The 18323-nt window shown below is 45.4% G+C and overlaps 1 protein-coding gene across 1 annotated transcript in view; it reads left to right on the forward strand.

Annotated features, from left to right (window-relative positions):
- The window catches only part of LRP1 (LDL receptor related protein 1), a 374302-nt gene that overhangs the window by 299279 nt on the left and 56700 nt on the right, over window positions 1-18323 (forward strand). Inside the window, exons 43-53 of the mRNA XM_066617850.1 lie at window positions 5622-5811; window positions 6833-7037; window positions 8264-8456; window positions 9768-9893; window positions 10539-10667; window positions 11514-11633; window positions 13077-13190; window positions 14835-14984; window positions 16449-16574; window positions 16762-16878; window positions 17890-18018. Coding sequence (XP_066473947.1) covers window positions 5622-5811; window positions 6833-7037; window positions 8264-8456; window positions 9768-9893; window positions 10539-10667; window positions 11514-11633; window positions 13077-13190; window positions 14835-14984; window positions 16449-16574; window positions 16762-16878; window positions 17890-18018 — 1599 coding nt within the window. The remainder of the gene's footprint in view (window positions 1-5621; window positions 5812-6832; window positions 7038-8263; window positions 8457-9767; window positions 9894-10538; window positions 10668-11513; window positions 11634-13076; window positions 13191-14834; window positions 14985-16448; window positions 16575-16761; window positions 16879-17889; window positions 18019-18323) is intronic.

Genomic DNA, 18323 nt, shown 5'->3' on the forward strand with positions numbered 1-18323 from the left:
GGTGGGTCACAAGCCAATTCCAGGTGGGTCCCCATTCATTTCAATATTTTATTTTTAATATATTAGACTTGATGCTACCCTCGTATGTGACTGCATTTGGGGAAATGTGACAGATCTGTACTTTGAGCAGGCTACTCTTTATATGCTTTTAACAATGATAGTTAATGGGACTTACTCCTGGGTAAGTGTGGACAGAAGTGCAGCCTAGGATTGTTAAAAATTTTTGCTGCTTTATGATATCACTTCTGAAATTCTCATTCTAAAAAGTGGGTCCCGGTGCAAAACTTTGAGAACCACTGACCTAGTGTATTACAGGCCATTGAAGCAGTTCTGCCCTGACCTAGTCTATGCAGTTGGGAGACAAGGGATGCAGTTGCATGTGGAAGTGGGTTTCCTCTGCTAGAACTTAGGGGGAATAAAGGACACAGTATAGCTCCTTAGGGGAAAGGCAGTTGGAACAACCCAGGAGGAAAAGAGTTACTCATGGCCATAAAGAGAAGAAAATATACAGCTATCAGGAGTCGAAGGAGAACATTGGTACTGAAGCAGAGATTGTCATATATTGTTCCTTCTCAGTCTTGCCCTTTATTCAGCACATCCAAGACACATGCTACCCACCAGAAAATGAAGAAGTTGGTGTCTTTGAAGAGTAACCTCTTTGTCATGACATCTATTGTTTCTGACACCTTTCAGATTGCAGCACTCAAGCTATCCAAAACTAGTGGTGGCTTAATTTCAAAGCCTGTTTCTTAACCGACTCACCAACATTACTTCTGCCATCTTGGCAGAAAGAAGCTCCTCAGAGGAAATCTTCAAGAATCCACCCTATAAGGCTAAAACTTTGTTCAGGGTTACTGGACACATCTTTTAGCTTCAGCAGCAGCTGAGCAGAACTCAGGGCCCAATCCTATCCAATTTTCCAGTGCCAGTGCAGCTGCAATGCAGCCCTAAGGTAAGGAAACAAATGTTCCCATACCTTAAGAGGACTCTGTGACTGCTGCCCCACCACAAGATGCAGTGCATGCCCCATTGGCACAGCTGCACTGGCAGTGGAAAATTGGATAGGATTGGGCCCTCAATCTGTGTCCCTCCATTCTGAATGTTCCAGAAGTGCTACCAACTGAATGAGGGAGGATGCAAATCTTTTAAAATAAGTAAGCAGCTCCCTGTTAGCCATATGGACTGGCAAGGGCCAATGTGGGCTGAAAGTATTTTTAAAAGGTCTGATTTGGGAACTGCTAAAAGAGAGCCTTCCAGCTCATGCATTTGACATGTGTTGCTTTCAGACTACCTTCGGCAGGGCTGTAACCAAAAGTAGAGAGAGGGAGAGAGGCAGCATCTTCCTTCAAAACTACCTTGGAATGAGCTGCCCCTTACCTTGACATTTTTTCCCTGATGAGTATGTCCATCCTGAAATCATGTCCTTGCTCACTGAAAACAATCTCTGAGTGCAAGTTCCTACACGAGCCTATCCATGAAGCCAGTTGAATTGGTTGTTTCAGGCAGTGGGTTGGGGGGGAGGCACCCATCTCTGTCCACCTGCTTGCCTCCACTGCTGCTCCTCCTCTTTCCATTCTGCTTTGGAAAAGGAGGGGACAGAATGGAAGAGGGAATGTGGAGGGGAGGAGGTTGCTGAGTTAAAACATTGGAGAGTGGGTGGAGCAGAGGCTAGCATATCACTGGGCACGGGGTGACAGCATTTGGCCTGCTGTGTCAGGAGGTCTTGGACTGGCCCTGGTTCATGCCAAACATGAGGAATGATACCAGCACCACTAATAAGTTATAATCACTTGTCTGACAGTAAGAGAGATTAGTACTTCACAATTAATTCAAGCTGGAACTGTCAATCAGTTTCATTTCTTTTAGTCCATGAACTGACTTTTAACAAGAATCAGTTAATTAGCAAGTTAAATTTTTCATGCAGTTATGGTGACACTTGATGTAGGTGCCTTATTTGAGGATCTTGAGTGAAGCAGATAGTCTCTCCGAGGCACAAGTGCTTCAGATTTACGTTGTGACATATCGCTGAAAGAAAAGCTGCTTTTATTTTCCATCAGATCCTCGAATTGCTCTGACCCTCTTTGCGTTTGCATTTTCCTTGCAATTTGTGAGCAAACAGCAACTGATATTGTTTTCCTAGCTACCAGCTCCTTCTTCAGTCATACTTTTAAGCATACAGGTTAGTTAACACTGCCCAGTGAAAGATGTATTTGCTTGTTCTCCATAGCAGAAAGGCTAACTGTGCTTGCACAAGGCACTGAGGTGCTTGGAACACATAGCCTTCTCATTACCTGAGCTCCATTTTCTTTTTCTCAAGCCAGTGTCTTTGGATCACGAAAGGAGCCTGTCCCATAAGGCCATGCCTTTCTTCATTAACAGCTAACTTCATTAACTGCTTCTTTAAAGTCTGTGATGAAAAATCAGGACTGCTGCCTGCTTGAAGGATTCTCAATTAGTTGTGTGAGGTTTCATGGATTGGTCAATTTGCATTGCTTTGAAACAGTGCTTAGCCAGTCTCCTCCAGGCACCTGAATGGAAACTCTCCACTGCTGCCTGTTGGAGCAAGTACTGACACTCCAGGCCTGCATTCCCCCGCCCTCTCCCTATTTTCTTCTTTTGCATCTTAGAATTGTGTATAAATTGGAATTACAGCAGTGAGTTTAATGAGATTTAAAACTCTTTGGTGCTCAAGGGCATTGTCGCTTGCATTCCTGTTTGCATTGCTAATGTATGTGGCTGAGCACCAAGTCTCTCTGGAGTGACAGGGAAGCAAGTTGGACCCCGCACAGTGCACGCCTCATTCGCTGCTCAAATACTGGCTTGGGGCATACCAGCAGGGTGCCCCGTTTCATTAGGAGATGAACAAATTAGTTCTCTTCTGTTTATTAAGTTTGGGGCTTGAGATGCATAAATGCAGGCCTGCCCAGATGGATAATTGCTGGGTGTTTTGTGTCCGTGTGGAGTGGTCACTCCAGTAGAAGAGTTTCTTTGCATTTTCCTTGAAGCTGTTATTGCTGGCAGGATTTCCTGCCCCAGAGCTAAGTCAGGGACAAGAGTGAGAGTTTAGTGCTCTTTAAGAGCTGCCTTCTCTGCAGTTTTGTCTTGAATAGGTTTTAATTCTCTCTGAAGAATGCTCATAATTCTGGAGTGAATCTTGCTGTCTTTCCTCAGTTGCATGAGGGCAATTATATGGGTTAAGTCTCTGTTTCCTTGCTGTGTTAAAGATCTTATTAGTGGCATCTGACCTCATGGGCTCTTGCTTACAAAAGTTCATACTCTTGTGTTAGCAAGTACCACAGAATTCTTTGGGCAAATGTTGAATGTTACAAGAGAGCTGGAGCTGTCACAGCTCAATGCCTCTTTCTCCTTTCTTGGTAACATCTTGTTGTAATACCAGGGATCCATAAACATCAGCTTGTTATACTTGCCAGGATTTGCTCTGTCCTCCCTACCTTTTTCACTTCCTTTCAGTTAGCATATGCAAAGAGCCTAAATAGCCCGCAGGGACTTCTCCATTTTACTGTTTAGTACAGAGAATCCTTCTTTGGGTGAATTGACAAATGGGATTGTAGATGCCTGTATAACGCATTGTTTGATATGGTGTCACCCACACTGTATTTCTCCCCATTGGTGCAGTAAAGTAGCTCTCTCCTGAAGGATCTTAGCCACAATTATGTTGGGTGCAGGAACTGAACCTGGTGCTTCAAACTTTCCACACAATTGAACCATGCTCTTTGAGTAGTTTTCAATTAGCAGAGATGAATGTGAGAAAAATCTCCCCTTGCTTTGATACGTCATGGAGTGCTCGGTTGAGAAATGTTGCTGAGAGACCGTGGAAGAACCCGTGGTGATTTTTAATTGCAAATGTTAACAGGAAAAATCAGTTTGTCACACAAAGTCAATAATTGCCCTCTGCTGAAGGCTTCCATTGTGAAGTCAATAAAAAAAAATTAGGAAGGTTATGTTTATTGCAGCTAGGTTATTAGACTATTTGTCAGAAATGTAAACACCCTACTATTGTAGCCAGACATTTCCTTTCATGACTGGCCAGACTATAGCATAATGTCATGTTGTCGAATTGTGGGTAGCTTAAAATGAACACGTAGTTAATGATTTCATGTCTATACTGCACATGTGTTCCCATCCTTACCAGCTCATTCAGGTTTAGTTCTCATTTTATGTAAATATTTCCTTCATTTTTAGAGTCAACGCCCCCCCCCCCCATCAGAGGCCTGGGTCCTTCTTGAGCCACTGTTCCTTAAAACAGAACTTGCCAGGAGCTAAAATTCATGAGGTTCAACCCATGAATTCAGAAATGCAAACTATGTTGATGGTAGTTGTGGAAAAGGTGACTTCTCCAGGTGTTGTGGAAAGTGAGAGCAAAACCAGTGATGAATAGGTAGAAAAGGATATGAAGCAGGGCTGAGGAAGATACATCAAGCTAAGGTATTCCTTTGCTTAAGGAATAGATAAGAGTCATTAAGAAGACAAGCCATCAATCAGTCCTCCTTAAGAAGGCTCATTAAGATGGCTCATTAAGAAGACAAGCCATCAATCAGTCCTCCTCCAGGCTCTTAGAAAAGCGCTTCACTCAGCCCCTTCCTTCACCAAAGCAAATATTCCATGTGCTTAGGAGAAGGGAGGGGTTGCCTGGAGAGAGAAGGATTGATGGATTGTCAGCTAGCTGCCCCCCTCTCTCATTAACATGGCTATTGTTAAAGGACTGTTCAGTTTATTAAACTGATTTTAAAGGGATGCATTTTCCCCCTTCTCTAGGGATCAGCACATTCTTTCTCATTTGCAGTGGCCATTCATGTTGAGTCAAATCCGTGTATAAAAAATCAGTGTATAACAAGGCTGGACCTGTAATCCCCTTCCTCATAGGCATGCCTAGAATCGTCAACTGTTCTTGTAGTCAGGTCTGTTTCAAGAACATTGCATGGGAACAACCTGCACTTTAGGGACAATAGCGTGCTCCATAGGTCATGAAACTACCTTAATTGGACCACTGGCCCGTCCAGCTCAGTACTGTCTACACTACACCAGTAGTTCCCAAACTGGTGGGTTATGACGTACCAGCCAGGGAAGCACTTGTCACTGCACCTTTAAGTGGTAGTAGGAGGGAAGGCATGGGAGGGTTGTTGTTTTTTTAAACTCACCAGCCTCCAGCGCCTGAGTCCTGGGGGTTCCAGGGGGTCCAGGGAGCTCTCTACAGGGCTCCCTGCACCTTCAAACATGTTAAAAATAGGGGGGGGGGAAATGGGAGAGAATTGGGGTGGGACTTGTGAATTTCATATTAAGCGTCTCTCCTACCTCTTCTTTCATAATATGAGCACTGATTGGGTGGCACAAAGCAAGAACATAACAAAGAGGCAGGCCAGGACAAAGTACAGACAAAAACTGCTAATCCCTAAATCTCTTTCTGTTTCCTTTTATGGGATGAGTCTGAAGCCGAAAGAACCACAACCAAATTAATTTAAGCTGTGCTTAACTGATAGTTCGTTAGATGACTGATTCTTTAACAAGAAAGGGTGATAGTGTAGCGTTGGCATCCAGTTGCTGAAGCCCTGAAGGAAATGAGTGTTTTTTTGCTGACGTCTCACTTTCTCTGCTTTCTACAGACGTTGGCTCGGTTGAGGGGCTGGCCTACCACCGAGGCTGGGACACTTTGTACTGGACAAGTTATACCACGTCTACCATTACTCGCCATACTGTGGATCAGGCCCGCCAGTTCGCATTTGAGAGGGAGACTGTCATCACCATGTCTGGGGACGACCACCCTCGAGCATTTGTATTGGATGAGTGCCAGAAGTAGGTTGCAGTGTGTCCTGGGCAACTTGAAAAGCAGATCTCCTGTATCATTAGGGAGCACATGTATTTAGATAACTCACTCATGCAGGCCTACACATGTTCACTTATATCCCATGAATTTTCAGTCCCCAAGACATCCCACAGTGGTTCACATTTGAATAATACAAAGTTGTTTAAAACAATACCTAGAAGCATAACATTGAGAGCATAATCAGCTAACTAAAATGTGAAATAATCACGAATCCAGCATACCCTATGTCGTTCTTAAAAGGAAAGTCTTGGTTAGTCTTGTGAAAGTTGCAAGTGAAGCATTTCTTAGGAAGATAACTTCACAGAGAGGGGCCCTAAATCTAACCTCTCCTGTTCTGTAAGTCTTAATAGGGCTTTCCTGATGATCTTATAGTATTTGAGAGGAGATGCTCTTTCAGATACCCAAGCTGTTTTAACAGTCAAAGCTAGCACTTTTTATTTGACTAGGAAACACATGGGTAAATAGGAGTAAATGTGATCCCTGCAGCTTTCATGCTTCTGGAGCTTAGCTCTCACTCCCTGTAATTACTGAAAGCTTTTAAAAGGCAGTCCCATGTAGAGCCCATTACAACAATTTAGCTCAGCGATATCTATCATGGTACCCAGATCCCTGTTTTCCATGTAAGGACAGAGCTGATGACCCAGCCATAGTTGGAAAAGATGCTCCTTGCCAGAGCTGCCACCTGAACATTTAGTAGCAAGGCTGTATTGAAGAGAATCTCTAAGCTGGCCTTGCATTACCACTTTTAAAGAATGCAGGGGAACACTTGTGTACATACTGTGAGGACATCTAGCATTTCTAGGTAGGTGGGCAAGTTTCTTACCAAGTTGTTGGTGAAAGACATTATCAGAGTGAATCTCTGAAGCAAACTTGTCCAATCTCTTTGGATAAGCTTCACTGTAAAACATTCCTGCAATGAGTGACTGAGGCATGGAAATTTTAGAGCATATGCACTTCATCTCTATAATCGCTTTCCCCATTTTCCTTCAGCCTGATGTTCTGGACCAACTGGAATGAGCAACACCCAAGCATCATGCGGGCCACACTTTCAGGTGCCAATATGATCACCATAATTGACAAAGACATTCGCACACCCAATGGTCTGGCCATTGACCACAAGTCTGAGAAGATCTACTTTTCTGATGCCACCCTGGACAAGATAGAGCGGTGTGAATATGATGGTTCCCAACGTCAAGTAAGTTGATTCAGTAGAACTTCCTTCCAGGGAAGTCTGGGAATGGGAGGCTCTAAAACCTTAAATGTTCATCAGACCTTCCTGTCTGATTAGTGTTGAGCAAGCCATTGGCCACCAAAGTGGGAAGCAATAGAATCCGTAAAGGTCTTATGCCTTTTTGGTAACAGAAGAAATGTATGAAGCAGTTTTTGCTCCTTCTCCTGTGACTTTGACTGGAGACAGACAATCATATTTCCCAAGCTGAAGATGGGATTGTTGCTCTTGAAGTGTACACTCATCCCACTTTTGCTACTGGTTAACAGATTGTGCATGTTTTTGTAGAGGAGAGATGGATGTGCTCTCGTTCAGTAAACCACACAATGCAAGCTCACATTGATCCACCTGTTCACGTAGCAGAGATCCATTGGCTGAGTAATGGTCGTATAATCCATCTTGGGGGAAGGAGCACTGTTGAACATACCCCACATCGCATTGTGCCTCTTTTGGCTGCCTTTGTGCTGAAGCACTGAGTCTGGAGTAACTTTGGGGCAGGTATATCCTGCGCTGAGTTCATCAGCCTTATCTAACTGCAACTGGTGCTGGCAGGATTTCGTATGGGAGGTTTCTCTTCCCCAATATAGCGAATGGAGGCTCATTATGTGTGAAGTTTTTCCACTAAGTACAGTTTCTCAGCAATCCAGATGGGTTGCATTTGAGCATGGGCTGAAATGGTTGTTAGAGTAACTGACAACCCAATCCTAACTAAATCCCCCCCCCAACTGATGCAGCCATGCCAATGGAGCTTGAGCTGTATCCTGCATTGATGCCCGTCTGGAGGCCTCCTCAAGGTAAGGACTGTTTGGGAAAGCCTCTTTTGCTGCCCCAGTGAGACTCCTCAGATCTGCACCAGCTATTTTCTTGGTGCAAGTCCAAGGAGAGTAAGGGACAGGGAAGGAGAGAGGGAACAGGACTAAGATCCTGGCATGCACACACTGTGACTTTTCATCCCTCAGCACATTTAGGAAAAAGACAACAGAAAATTGGAGGAAGCCACTTACATACAGACCTGTAGTATGCTAACTGCTCTAAAGTGATCTGTTTATTCATCGCTTGGATATAACAGTGGTTAGGCCTGCAGTGAAAGGTGTGTGTGAAGGTGCGCTTAAGTTCTGGTTTCAGTGCTAGGCCATTAGTCTTAGTGGTTTCTCTCTACCCTTCCTGACTAACACTGTGGTAATCCCTAACAGGTGATTCTGAAGACTGAGCCAGTGCACCCCTTTGGCCTGGCTGTCTATGGTGAATACATCTTCTGGACGGACTGGGTGCGTCGCTCTGTGCAGCGTGCCAACAAATATGTGGGATCTGACATGAAACATCTGCGCATTGACATACCCCAGCAGCCTATGGGCATAATTGCTGTGGCCAATGACACCAACAGCTGTAAGTGTCTCTCCTCATTTTGTTAACCCCTCCCCCCCCCGTTTTCCAGTAATTCTTGCAAGCTCCTGTTTATCCATCCTCTTGTACAAGGTCGCCCAAACCCTGACCTGGGGGTTGGATCCAGGGATTGGATGAATCTGTCTGCCCAGTGAGTGGACCTTACCATTCTGGCCATGCGCCCTGTGTAGTTCTCCTCGCTCAGGGGTCAGGGACACTTTGGGCAGTCACGTCTGCCCAGACGACCTGCATCGCGGCCTTCTGGGACGCCAGGCAGCAGACTCAACTGCCCAGAGCATCCCTGTCCCCTGATCAAGGAGGACTATGCATGGCACCTGGATGGAACTGTAAGTTGCGGTATGAATGGGGACCGCATTTCCATTGCACAGTGGTGGGGAGTTTGGTCACTGCTGCTCTTGAACATAGGAAGTTGACTTGTGCCTGTTGGGCTTCTGTACAAATCATTGCGCTGAACTGTCTTCCTTCCAATCAGTAGCCATACTCAGAACAGTAACTTAGGCAGAAATACGCAGTTAGATTGCTTTCAGAATGGGTTGTTCTTACATTCCCCTGCAGAAAAGCAAACCATTTGAGGTATAACAGTGAAATGCACATATCATCTCAGTTGAGAAACAAGTGTGTTGTCAGCTGTCAGAAGTGTGGAAACACTGAGTTACACAGTGCACACTCTTGCTGATTTAGTGCGCCATCCCAACCAACTTTCCAGCACTGAGGTAAGGACAATGCAACTGCGTGGTAAGGGAACAAACATTGCCTTACCTTGAAGAGGCCTCCATGACTGCCCCCCAACTGCAGGATGCAGCACATGCCCCACTGGCACAGCTATGCCAGTGCTGGAAAGTTGGTTAGGATTGTGCACTTAGTGTGCTTCTCCATCTATAACATCTGATCCATATGTTATTCCCCTCTATAGTAGCTACTTTTAAGATTTTTCCCCATTTATAGGGCTACTTAACAGTAGAAAACAGGTGAAAGCCCCTGAAAAACACTTCTATGCCATTTTTAAAAATTTGTGTGAATTGCTACTACCTGCTCATTAAAGCCTTTGGCTGTATGCACATCATTCAGGAGGGCTGCACATTGTTGGGGATGTGGTGGATCACACTAGGGTTTCAGTCCTCAGGACCCCTGTCTACTTGTGACTAAGTTCCACTGAACTCTGTGGAACTTTGTTCCATGTAAATCTGCATCAGATTGCGCTGTACATCTGGCTTTATATCTCGTGAACCAGAGTGTTCCATCTCAGTTTCCCAAGCTTAATTTGTAGGACTCTCCTCCTCTGCTTCTCTCCAGGTGAACTCTCTCTGTGCAGAGTGAACAATGGTGGTTGCCAGGACCTGTGCCTCCTCACAGCCAAGGGTGAAATTGTCTGTGCTTGCCGTGGTGACAGGACCCTTCAGGAAGATTTTACTTGCAGAGGTGAGTACCCACAAAAATGTGGTGGCATATATGAATGGGCTATAAGTGTGTGAAGGGAGGAGTTATCTGTGCTGTTATTTGTATGCCAGTCTTTCTCTCTTCCCATTCAGTCCAGTGGAACATAACTCTGGCTTCTTCCCCTTCTACACCCTGCTACCAGTGCATTTCACCTGTTGCTACTAGCTTGGTACTTGCCTTTTCAGATGGAAACGTAGAACTAGTTGAAGATTTCAGTGCACTAAAACAGTCTCTAGTGAAGTAGGACCATATAGCCTAGAGCAGGAGTGTCAAACTCGTTTCATACCGAGGCCCGAACAACATTCATGATACCTGCTGAGTGCTGGAAGTGATGTCATTAGGCAGGAAATGATGTAATTAAACAGGTCATAACCAAAAAAGCACTTTTTCTCACTTAGGAACTCATTAGCTGCAAATGACAGGAGAGAAAATACACAAATCTTGATCATATTTCAAGATATGGGAGAGCCCAATTTTCATGTGGGCTGCCCTTATAGCAGTAACAGCACTGCTCAGTAGCTGAGGGCCAGATAAAAAGCTTCCGCGGGCCACATCCGGCCCCCGGGCCTTGTGTTTGACACCCCTGGCCTAGAGTGTCTATGCTTACTCCTGTTCTTTCTCCCTTAGCTGCCAACTCCACCTGTAATGTACACAACGAGTTTGAGTGTGGGAATGGTGACTGCATTGACTACAACCGCACCTGTGATGGCGTGGCCCACTGCAAGGACAAGTCGGACGAGAAGCAATCCTACTGCAGTAAGGTTTCTTCTCCCACTCCTCTGCTTGCTTTTGGTCTCCCTCCACTAGCCAAACCATGGATCCCTTGGATTCCTAATCCTGCCTCCATTACAATCATAGAGTGACTTATGCCAAAAGGCTAAGTACTAGTTCTCTTCTCTTCCTATTTCTGGGGAGAAAATTGAAGTCCAGTGTTGAGGGAGGGAGCAGAGCATAATGTGGTTTGGCCAGAATGCCACATTTGTGGTGCCTGTCAAAGGAAAGAGAGGTTTTGAAGTCTAAGGTGTAAGAACTGTGCATTTGCTGCTGTTCTCTCTTGTTAGCAGCACTGATATCTCAGTTCAGATAGTAGCACCTTCAGGGTGCTTTCTAGTCCTGCATTGGGGTGGCTAAAACAAATGACAGAAGCAGAGCTCTGTTGGATCGAACTGAGGGTCCAACATCCTGTTTCCTGTAGTGACCAGTCAGATGCTTTTGGGAAACCTAATAACAGAGCATGAAGGCAATAGCCCTTCCCCACTGTTTTTGCCCTCCCCAGTAACTGGTATTTAGAACAATACTGTCTCTGAACTTGTGATGAGCTTCTACCAAGCACAGGAAGGCTTCATTGACAATGAACTTCTCTTTGCTATAGTCTATGCAATTTCCAATGAGCAACTGAGCAGGGGGACACAGCCTCACTCCATCAACAGTTTTCCCTCCATAGCCAGTTCCTTGGGGGAGGGCTGCTTGAACTGTGAATTAAAGAACTTTAGTGAGACAAAATCCATATAAGCTTTGTCCCCATAGCAGAGGAATGCTGCTAGGTTTGTTTCCACCCAGTCACATTCTCTCTCACTCAGCCTCTCACCGTGTGTGTTGCAGACAACCGGAAGTGTAAGAAGGGCTACCTGCACTGTATAAATAAACGCTGTGTGCCCATTGGAGATTGGTGCAATGGTGTGGACAACTGTGGGGACAACTCTGATGAAATATCTTGCAACAGTAAGTACCTGGAACTGCTAATGCTCTTTAGACTTTGACAATATTACAGCGTCTGCCACTGCTGCTTCAGTAATTTGTTTGTGCAAACACAGGCCTCACTGAGATGTAGCCTTGTAGGGTGGCTGGAGTAGGAGCACCTTCGGGTTCCCTGTTTACATGAGCATTCCTAAGCTACATACTGGTGATGCAGAGAAGATGTAAATGCATGGTCCCTTCACAGCATACCCATTGATCTAGAACATATAGACCCAATGCAGACAATGCTTAACCGTGGCTAGTGACAGCCATTGTCTGTTGTCTCAATTGTCTCAAAAGTACAGTAGAACTGTGGTTTTGCTTGACAAGTTTTGCTAAGCCTGTACCCCAGAGGGTGCCTATAGAGAATTACCAGGAACACTTCTTTTAATGACCCATTTCTATGAGAGTGTATCTCACGTTGCTCCATTGTGAAGGCCACATCAGCACCATCAATGGGGTGTCACTGCCATGTGTGTTGGAGCTGCTGGTGCAAATGGTCAGCAGCCCTGTGCACCTGCCACTGACAGACCCAGTTCAATCCCAGAGCAGGTAAGGTGGTGGCAGGTTGTGGGCAGTTTCAGGGGTTCAGCTAGGGGGAGTGCAGGGGGCAGTTTGAAGGTATGCTGGATTTCAGTGGAAGCAGCATATGCCAGGATCTTATCCCCCTTTTTCCAACCCAAATTCCTCTCCTCATACCAGCAAATAGGTTAAGAGGCTAACTGGTTAAGAGGGGAACTAGCAGGCTTCCCCTGCTAACTGGTTAAGAGGCACTTTTTCAAGTGGGTGCTCCTCTTTTATTTAGCAGGGGGAGAGTAACTGGCCCACCTCACCCCAGCAGTGTCTTTTCTAGTGGCTGTCTGCTGGTGTTGCATCTTTTTAGATTGTGAGCCCTTTTGGGACAGGGAGCCATTAGATATTTGATTTTCTCTGTAAACTGCTTTGTGAACTTTTTGTTGAAAAGCGGTATATAAATACTGTTGTTGTTGGTGGTGGTGGTGGTGGTAGTGGTGGTGGTGTGGGTCTGAGGAAACCCACTGGCCACCAGGCGGCCTACCAAGAGGTAAAAGATATTGTCACTTGCTGCTTGCTGGCCACCTGATTGCCACCTACACTATTGCAAGAAGCACACGCTCCCTCAGCACAGCTGCGTGGCAGAAGATAGTAAGGGATAGGATTGGATTGTAAGATAGCTATGCTAAATGCTGATGTGACATTGTACTGGCATGTAGACCAGGGAGACCCTTATTCAAACTCCAGTTGCCCACAGCTTATTCAGCAACCCTCTTCCTACCTAATCTACCTTACAGGATTGTTGCAATAACAAAAGAGATACACCCCTCTGAGTTCCTTGGCGGAAGAGCAAAATAAAAAATGAATATTATGATAAAAAATAATAAGCCTCCCTGTGCTGTCTATTTACTCTAGAGACGAGCTGTGCTGCCACAGAATTCCGTTGCCGGGATGGGACCTGCATTGGCAACTCAAGCCGCTGCAACCAGCAGATTGACTGCGAGGATGCTTCCGATGAGATGAACTGCTGTGAGTGTTGCATAGCTGTGTGAAATGGCTTGATAGCAGCCTTTGCCCCCCACCCACCCCCAAACATTGTTTTTGTGTAGGTCTTGGTCACCCCTGCACTCTTCATTCACATATCATTTGTATTCCTGTTGGTGAGGGTGAGTCCAGGCTTTCATGCCTCAAGAAGCAGAGCCTTGTCACTTCCGTATCCCATCAAACTACCTCTGATGTGCCTCCCCCAGGCAGCACATCACAGGCATTTAGCTGTGCGCTCTGTGACAATAGAAATGAAGAGGAGGAGGTGTAGAAATTGGTGTGGGGACCCAGTGAAAAATGCAGATTGAAAGGGAAAAGCATGAAATACTTCAAATCCAACGTGTTATGACAGTGAACCGATTGCCAAGGCATACTAGCTGCTGTAAGTGGGGCAGTGAGCTGAACTTTTGAAAAGATTTGTCACCATGTTGAATGTATCCGTCACTCCATTACTTGTTGGAGTGAGGAGTTCCCATGCAGCCTTGGCTCCCCCCACCCATGTCCGAACAGTAGCATCATCCTGAGGGGGGACCTAAGGGCATATTGGGATTCCCTGATGCACAGCTTAGACTACCACTGCCAAGGCATGAAAAAAAAATAAATCTCAGACCATTGTCTAGAACAGGGGTGCCCACACCCCGGCCCGGGGGCCATTTGTGGGTGTTGGGGACCTCAAATCCGGTCCGCGGGGAGCCCCTAGTCTCCAATGAGCCTCTGACCCTCTGGAGACTTGCTGGAGCCCGTGCTGGCCCAGTGCCACTACTCTCAACTCGAGGGCTGATTGTTTGACCTTTCACATGAGATTCAGGCCAAAAGCCCCCCCCCCCGCCTGCTGTTTCGCATCATTGAAGCAGCAACGGTAGCAAAGGAAAGACTTATATAGGCCTTGAGTTATTGCAAGACCTTCATTCAGTCATATAAGTTCCATCTCTAATATATTCATTTATGTAAATTTATTCAAATTTTAAATGTAAATTAATTCTTTTTTCTTGAACAAAGCACAGTGTCAGAGAGGTGATGTGGCCCTCCTGCTAAAAAGTTTAGACATCCCTGGTCTAGAAAGTGAGGTCCCATCCCTGAGCCCTGACTAATGGAGCATAGGGAAGGGTGGAATCCTGAAAGGCAGTGTGAAAAGGGCAGGGCAAAGATTGTTTGCCCATTGTCCTGGGAGCTAATCAAGAATGTAAAAATAAAATATTTATGTTTCTTTCTGAATGTAAAGCAGAAATGTGATGCCAGTTTTATTCTATAAAAACTTTTTGCCCAAGGTTTCAAAAGTCTGGGAAACATTGTTCTACCACCACAAAGTTTGGCAAGGTTATTGGATTGGATTGTGCAAATTAGGGCACAATCCTAACCCCTTATGTCATTGCTTTCCAGCACTGACATAAGGGCAATGCAGCTCTGAGGTAAGGGAACAAACATTCCCTTACTTTGAGGAGGCCACTGTGAGTGACATCCAACTGCAGGATGCAGCACACGTCCCATTGGCGCTACTGTGCCAGTGCTGGAAAGCACTGGCATAAGGGGTTAGGATTGCACCCTTAGTTTATGTTGTATTCATATGCCTATTTGGTGAGTTGCATGCAACTGGCATGATTGTACAATTTGTCTCCTCCCTTTTTGTAGCCATCACTGACTGCAGCAGCTTTTTCAGACTGGGAGTCAAAAGTACCACCTTCCAGAAGTGTGAGCACACATCAATGTGTTACGCTCCGTCCTGGGTGTGCGATGGCAGCAACGATTGTGGGGACTACTCAGATGAGCAAAACTGCCCAGGTGAGCATCTCTGCCTGATGCCATCATCAGAGGGCTGGCAAATAGAGAATCCTGGTTGGGTGGAAGAGATTTTACCTTGGAGAGAGAAAAGCCTTAGCTTGTTAGTTTGAGGGAGAATCTTCTGGTTGATATCTTATGGTATGTTTCTTCCTATCTGCCTTCCTCCCATTCATAAAGCAAAAGAGGACTGTTTACTTTGGGATGAACCTCCCTGCATCATCTCCAGAGCCCTGCTCTTTGTTCCCTGCATCAAAAGTATTGGGTCATAATTTGTGAAATAGGGCTATCTTAGTGGGAACGCTGAGATTATGAAGCTTGCTCCGCAGGGAGACTTGCATTGCTCTTCCTTTGCTTACATTCTGGCATTAGGTCAAGGTAGTTTTATTTCAGGGGGCTTTCAGAATCAGTTGAGTTGATTTATTGAGTTCATTGCCAGTGCTCCATTTAAATGGTTTTTGTTTTATTGCGGTAATTGGTTCAAGTGAAGCATTTTGATGTTGCTCTGTTTGTGGATTCATTTGAGTCAAAAAAGCTGGGTTGAAATAACAGCCCAATCCTATGCATGTCTACTCAGAAGTAAGTTCCATTGTGTTCAATGGGGCTTACTTCCAAGTAAGTGTGCATAGAATTGCACACTTACCTTGTAAGTAAGTGAAGAAAGTCTCGCTGAGCCTGCCTGGTGTGCCTAAAGTAGCTTGTCTGATGCCAACCAAGATAAAATAATGTTTTTCCTTCATCCAGCTGACGACAGAGCACATGAAAAACCCTAACAGGGAGCCCTGAGAACCCCCTAAATAAAACTCTTCTCTGCTTCCTGAAAACTCTCACAAACGAAGGCACGTTCCCCCACACCAATACACGTATATACACACAGGGTGTAGCTGGGTAGCCATCATTCCTTGCTGATTTCTTCCGGGCTGATTTGTTTCCGGGCTGAATTCAAGGTGCTGGTTATGACCTTTAAAGCCCTAAACGGCTTGGGTCCAGCATATTTGAGAGACCGCCTTCTTCCGTATAATCTGCTCCGTTCTCTAAGGTCATCAGAAGGGGCCCTCTTGGTTGTGCCGTCCTTGAGAGTGGTGAAGGGAATGGCAGCCAGAAACAGGGCCCTTTCGGTGGTGGCACCTGCACTATGGAATTCCCTCCCCTCTGAATTGAGAGCAGCCTCCTCATTGTTAACGTTCCGGCGGGGCCTGAAGACTTCTTTTATTCAGGAAAGCCTTCGAGGCACTATAAGGGCTGTTTTTATAAATTTGTCCTTTACTGCGTGCTTTCAGTCTGCTGCTATGTATTTTATCTATTTTATCTTGTTTTTAATTGTTTTTAAGTGTTTTGTATTTTTAGTGTTTATCTGTTGTCTTGTATATTAACCTGACTTGGGTGCCCTTCGGGGAGAAAGGCGGAATATAAATCAAATAAATAAATAAAATAAATGCATTTCTCTCTTCTCCCTGTCCTCCCCAGGCGTTGTGAGGAAATCCAAGTGCCCAGCCAACTACTTTGCCTGCCCAAGTGGAAGATGCATCCCCATGACATGGACATGCGATAAGGAGAATGACTGTGAAAACGGCGAGGATGAGACACATTGCAGTAAGTGTTGCATCTGCACTGTCCTTATAAGCCCTTAGATGAGTTGCAGGAGCTCCTTTCCATTCGTTACTTAAATTGCATTGTTATTTGTCATGAAAATGCACTTTTTTTTTGAACTGCTCACCTTGAATTCTTGGGGCGGTTTTGATTTTTGGGGGTGTAACTGTTCCCTCATTTCCTTTCCCAGATAAGTTCTGTTTCCCAGTGAAGTTTGAATGCAACAATCACCGTTGCATCTCCAAGCAGTGGGTGTGTGATGGTGCTGATGATTGCGGTGATGGCTCTGATGAAGACCACCGTTGCCGTAAGTCTTTGCTTTTGAATTGGAAGGGAGGGAGGGATAAAGTGGGTGACTTATAAAATGGTCAGAATGATGCACAGGTTGAAATACAAACAAGAAAAGTGCAGGTACTTCATTGGGGATGGGGGTAGTTCTGGTTTGTGTGGAACTTCCAGATCTAATTTGGGAGGAAAGTGGGGGGGGGGGGGGTGCTGGTACTTAGAAAAGTTTGGAAGTCATTCTGGATTCTCTTTGTAGAATTGTGGCAGGGACCAGTGTCCCTTGTCCAATCACTTTTCATAAGGCAGTCCTATCTATTTCACTAAGCAGCATTTGCAGTCCTGACAAGTTAGAGATTGTGCATTCCTCTCCCCCCCCGCCAAAAGTGCAGGGAGTAGGAGTCCTTACAAGATAAGTAGCTTGTACTGAAATCATTTGTACAACTAAGGGCACAATTCTAATCCACTTTCCAGCACCAACATAAGGGCATTGAAGTTCCTAGATAAGGAAACAAATTCCCTTACTTTGAGGAGGCCTCTGTGAGTGCTCCCCAACTGCAGGATGCAGCACGTCTCCCATTGGCAAAGCTATGCCAGTGCTGGAAAGTGGGTTAGGATTGGGGCCTAAGTCACACTGCGTGCTGAAAGTAAAATGAAATAGAATAACATAAATATCTAGGTCATCAGCCCCAGGAGAAAATTCTTTCCTTAGCAGGGCTCTAGCAGAATCCACCCGTTGTGTCCTCCCAAGTGCTCTCATAACACAAACACCTTGTTCCTGGTTGTAACAGTCCTGATGCTGCAGAACAAAACGGTTGTCAACTGGGAAAGGACTCTTGGTTCTCACAGATTAGACCAAGAGGGTTGGATCTAAATTGGAGGGGGGAGGGGAAAGAATGTGCTCCAAAACAGCAAGACAGACTTGAAGGATCTTGGGAAAGTTGTTGGGTTGAGATCAACACTTTGGCTCCATCAGTGGTGACCAGCCTGTAATTTCTTTTGCTATCCTTGGTGATCAATCATGTTGTTCCTCCAGGTCTCACCACCTGTGGCCCAGGTTCTTTCCAGTGCCCAAACACCTATGTGTGTGTACCAAAACGCTGGCTCTGTGATGGGGACAAAGATTGTGCTGATGGTGCTGATGAGGGTCCGGCTGCCCATTGCTGTGAGTTGCTTCTTCCTGTTGCTCGGCTCCTTCCTGGCTAGCTGGACAATCTCCTGCTGACTTATTTCACTGGTCACCTCTGGCATATATTTATAGCAAAATACTGCATAGTGATATAATAATGTAGCATTTAGTAATAATAATGATACGTACTGCTTTTGAATTAAAAAGCTCACAAAGCAGTTTGCATAGCAAAATAATAGATAAGTGTCCCAATTCCCTGCCCTGGAGCACTTCACAATCTAAAGTGTTTGGCTGCCATTGCCATGAAATCCTGGGAACCAAACGCCGCAGTGGCGTAGGTA

The sequence above is a fragment of the Tiliqua scincoides genome, chromosome 2 (genome assembly GCF_035046505.1).
Source record: "Tiliqua scincoides isolate rTilSci1 chromosome 2, rTilSci1.hap2, whole genome shotgun sequence".
Classification (NCBI taxonomy): Eukaryota; Metazoa; Chordata; class Lepidosauria; order Squamata; family Scincidae; genus Tiliqua; species Tiliqua scincoides.